This window comes from Echinops telfairi, unplaced genomic scaffold (assembly GCF_000313985.2).
Source record: "Echinops telfairi isolate 266 unplaced genomic scaffold, ASM31398v2 ScPeMD7_1;HRSCAF=3_0, whole genome shotgun sequence".
Taxonomy (NCBI): Eukaryota; Metazoa; Chordata; class Mammalia; order Afrosoricida; family Tenrecidae; genus Echinops; species Echinops telfairi.
Genome location: NW_022103896.1, coordinates 66842607 through 66847488, shown reverse-complemented (window position 1 = coordinate 66847488; position 4882 = coordinate 66842607). Strand labels below are relative to the sequence as shown.

Below are 4882 nucleotides of genomic sequence, written 5' to 3'. Positions count from 1 at the left end.
ATTGATTGGCTGCTCTGAGCGGGACTATCATCCTCCAGGCCTGGTGGGCCAGGATGTGCTCCACTCTCTTCCTCCCCCTACATTTGCTCCCGCGTGCTCTGATCAGACACGTCCCTCTCCCTGAGCTGCAGCTTCAGTGCTGTCCTCTGAGGTAAAATTTTCGGGGGGGAGGGGCGCCAGTCTACGGAGTTGGAATGGGGGCCGCCACAACGCTGCCTTTTTAAAAGCGAAGTCAGTATAGCACCCCACTACTTTCTCTTCAGCCAGCACAACCTCTCCCGGCGAAAACCACTTTCCCGGGAGGCGGGAAAGTCTCAACGCCCAGAGGGGGTAGGTCTCAGCCAATCAGAAAGCCATATAGGAGCGGCTTGCCCGACCTAGCGACGTGATTGGCCACTTACCGCCGCAAAAGCCCCGCCCCGCCCGCGAAGCTTCGCATCCTCCGCACAGACCAATCGGCGCTGGGCCCTGGAAGGAGGCGAGCCCGCGCGAGCGGTTTAACATGGCGGAAGAGCTAGCGTTAGGAGCGCTGAGTCCGCGGGGATGTGCGGACGGGAAGGATGCGGACGCTGCCGAACAGCCCGGGGAGGAGCTGGGCCGGGACGGCGCGGAGCCGTTCGCGAGTCAGGACCTGCTGGCGTGCCAGGGCCAGGAGGAGGGCCCGGCAGAGGCCGAGGACGCGGGCCTGGTGGCCGAGGCCGAGACGGTGGCCGCCGGCTGGATGCTGGATTTCCTCTGCCTCTCTCTGTGCCGGGCCTTCCGCGACGGCCGCTCCGAAGACTTCGACCGGGCCCGCGACAGCGCCGAGGGTGAGTGCTGGGCGCCGGGCGCCGCGGCCGCGCCGCGCTGAGGGGCGGAGGGGCGGCGGCGGCGGGCTAGCGCGTCTTCCCCGCGCACCCGGTGGGGTTTGAAGAGACGGCGCTGCTTCTGCGGCCCCGCGGAGGGATCCGGGCCCGCACCTTCAGCGGGGCGCCCTCAGCTTTTCTCATCAGCAAAATGGGCGTAATGATACCGGTTTAAGGTTTAAGTGAATTAAAGATGTAGAACGCGTACCTAATGTAATGTAGTGTCTAGGGGGGCGAGGGAGAGAGAGATGGACGCTCGCACGTCAAAAAGCCATGCTACAAAATCATAGGCACCTCAATTGTAAGCTAGTTTCCCGACATAGCTATCCTCCCTCTGGATCTATCCGGTCTGGAGGCAGCCTTTCCAAGGCTCTGACCCTGTGATGGGAAAGAGACTCCTCCGTGCAAATCCCTCCCGGGCCCTTTCCCGCGAGAGGCGGTTGTCGGTTGTCTGGATCCCAAGCCCGTGGTTGCCCTGTGCCCTCGGAGCACATCGCAAGCTGACCCTTTCAGGATTCCCGCCCGAGCCCTCTGAGCTCCTCCTTCCGCCCCAATCTAAGTGGCCGGCCGTTTTCTCAGGACGCCTTTCTTTGGACTGGAAGGTACCCCAGCAGGACAGATGGATGACTGAGAACTTGACTGCGGCCGTCCAGCTCTCAGAGACCTGTGGAATGGGCGGGAACCCCCAGTCGCAATAAACTTTCTGATACAGCCTCTTACTTAGCGGTTCATTCTGCATAGAGATTTCTCTAGTCGTGGTTATTGGACAGTCACTGTTTGACAGGACATCCGGGCATCCATGCTTGCTTTGATTTGTGTGCTTTGAACCCATATTTGACTTATTTGCTCAGTATAATCCTCAGAGTAAAAGTTGCTGTCTCTAAAGTCTACCTAGACAGCATGTAATTAATTGCTAGGCAAAGCTATGGCCCTATAGAGAAGAGTTGTGTATTTTTTTAAAAGATAATCCAGTATTGTTTTAGAGTTGGCATATGTTTAATGGAAATTAAATGTACTTGTGACCAGTGGCATTTTTAGTAGAAAATTCTTGGAAACCCTTCTGGACAAATTTAATCTCATTTATAATGCAACAGTTACTCAGGCAAATAAAATTCATAGTTCAGAGGAGTAAACTAGTTCAGTATCATAAGTTACTGGTAGGTTAAAAAGAGTGTTCCAAACCCAAACCTTATCTTCTAATTCAAGCACCTTTCCTCTGTAGCACAAGATGGCACTGGAGCCTTCAATAATTTCCGATGATTAGAAAAATAAATCTTAGAATTAGATGAATTCCTATAATTAGAATGATTTTTGAAAAGACTTCTGGGGAGGAAGCTCACATGATCTATCTGGCAGTGAATTTGAGACATCAGTCTGAACTACTGTTTAACTTATTTCATACTAGTATAGATGATTTTGTATTGAAATACATAAGGGGGCTTCAAGAACTACATGAGAAATGCCATTATCTTTCTGTTCCCTTTTCCAGGAACTTTTTGAAGCCCTGTTGTGTATGTCTTGTAAACATGAGCAGCCGCCATGATGGGGCATTGGATTTGCTATTAGGCTGCTAACTAAACAGCCTCCCCAGGTGAGGCAGTCCGCTTTTGGAAATATGACTGCTTTGGAAACTATGGAGCCATCCTTGTCTGTCCTAGAGGGCCGCTATGAGTCCAAATCGCTAGAAATGGTAGTGGGTGTTTTGTGTGTAGACAGGAGTTAGTGTACACATATTTCTTTGCTCAACCAGTTGAGAAGGCATAGAAGCAATGAAACCCCAGTAGCAACAAGCACATCTTAAGCCCAGATTTTTATTTCTAATACAATTCTCTGGTAAAAGGAACCATGGAGAATGACTGATTCCAGAACTCGAGCAGGAAAGATAAACCTGGAGCATCTTAGGCCAGGTTGTAAAAATGTTTTGATTTTTTTTTTAAACCACAAAAAGAACTTCACAATCGTGGGGCTATATGAAAGGGACACAGGAGCCAACTGAAAAAGCCCTCCAAAACCAAAGTTCTAAAGAAGCAATATAAATACTAAGTTGTACCCCAAAGTATAAATTAAATGTCCCTGAATGATTGGGTAAATAAATAAATAGAAGAACTCCAAATAATTTTTGTAACTGTTCTACTCTTGGGAGCCCTAGTGGCATACTGGGTTACAGTTGGGCCGCTAACTACATGTTCACAAGTTCACAACCACCGGCTGCTCTGAGAGAGAAAGATGAGACTTTCTGTTCTTAGAAGATTTACAGCCTCAGAAGCCCTGAGGGGCAGTTCTATCTCAAGGGGTCTTAAAGAGTTGGAGTCAACTCGATGGCAGTGACTGGTTTTGTTTTGTTTTTTAATTCTCTTAAGTGTAGACTGTACTTAGGACTTCCATAGAGTACAGTGTGGAAAGAGAGGGCAAAAATAACTTTGAAGTGGAGAAGCCTGACAGACATTATCACAGCTAGGTGATCAAGGTCAACATCAGCAGTAATTTCTTAGTGGGGGTGTGTATGCTGGATAGGTGGTGATGGAATTTAATTTTACTTCTAGTCTTCCTCCCATTTAAAAACCCATAGCTCCAGTCTAATCATAATAAAAACATGAGACAAGTCCCAGTTGAGGGACCTGCTACAAAATACTAGGCCAATACTATTCAAAACAGTCAAGTCCATCAAAGACCAGGAACATCTGAGAAATGGTCACAGCCAAGAGGAGCCTGAGGAGACCTGGTAGTGAAATGCATTCTGAAAACGTAAGGAAAGGTGAATAAAGCATGGACCTTAGTTGGTGAAGTATATTAGTATCGGTCCATTAATTGTGACAAAGGTACCATGTCAATATAAATTGTTAGTAGTAGGGGAAACAGGATGCAGAATATATGGGAATGCTCTTATTCAGAATAATTCTGAAATTTAAAACTGTTCCATAAAATCAAGTTTACTGTTAAAAAAGACAAGTTTTATCCTATGGTTAAGGACAAGACTAAAACACATTTCCCAGTAATAGTGAGCCAATTTTCAAGTTGTGCTGCTAATTAGTGACGTATGCAAATTATGACCAAAGTGCGATCTCTAATCTCATTTTTAACTCAAGGAAATATATGTCAGTGCTCTCTAGGAAAGTCTTAGCTCTTTCATTTAGATAGAGCATTGTTCTCAGACCTACCTTCCTCAGATAGTGCTTTTTCCAGATATTATTCCTAATTGTTCTTATGTACCTTGTGCTCATCTCATCTGGCTCTTCCGGCTTCTGTTCCTTTTACTGCCATCTTCTGCTGATCTCCCAGACTAGTGGTTCTCAACCTTCCTAATTCCACGACCCTTTTAGACAGTTCCTCATGTTGTGGTGACCCCCAAGTATAAAATTATTTTTGTTGCTACTTCATAACTGTAATTTTGCTACTGTTATGAATCGTAATGTAAATATCTGATATGCAGGATATATTTTCATTGTTGCAAATTGAACATAATTAAAGTATAGTGATTAATCACAAAAATAAATAATTGTTTCTTGTAAAATATTTATTTCTAATTACAAATAAACGAAATTTTGTCTTGGAGCATGGTGTAGTATGGGCAACAGTCTTCATGACGGGTACTCGTATGTGGGCGTATCTGCATGTGAGCGGATCTGCCTGGAGATGGATAGAGGAGCGGTGTCTCGGTTCTTAAGACCATGGGAAATATGTGTTTTCTGATAGTCTTAGGTGACCCCTGTGAAAGGGTCCTTTGACCCCCAAAAGGGTCAAGATCCACAGGTTGAGAACTGCTGTCTTAGACAGTCTTCCTTATAATTGTATGTTTGGATAGTTAACTCAGAGTTTATCCATTCCACTACTTGCCATTGTCCTAAGTGACTCAAGCATCTGCATAGAGAACCCTTCTCAGGTCAGAATATGATCTCTCAATTCATTGACCTTTTTTATTTTCATTGTCCTGTATAGGATGATACTGCCATCTACTCCCCTCAAATCACACCCCTCCAAAATTGCAACTTCAAAAAATTTTGCCTTTTTTTTAAATAAGAGAGTTTTATATAAAGGGT

General features: G+C 46.0%; 1 protein-coding gene across 2 annotated transcripts in view; it reads left to right on the top strand.

The window, feature by feature from the left end:
* The first annotated feature begins 483 nt into the window (after positions 1 to 483).
* The window catches only part of TERF1 (telomeric repeat binding factor 1), a 40205-nt gene continuing 35806 nt past the window's right edge, over positions 484 to 4882 (top strand). For both annotated transcript variants that reach the window (XM_045284376.1, XM_004697743.2), the window contains exon 1: positions 484 to 809. In XM_045284376.1, coding sequence (XP_045140311.1) covers positions 503 to 809 — 307 coding nt within the window. In that variant the 5' untranslated portion in view covers positions 484 to 502. The remainder of the gene's footprint in view (positions 810 to 4882) is intronic.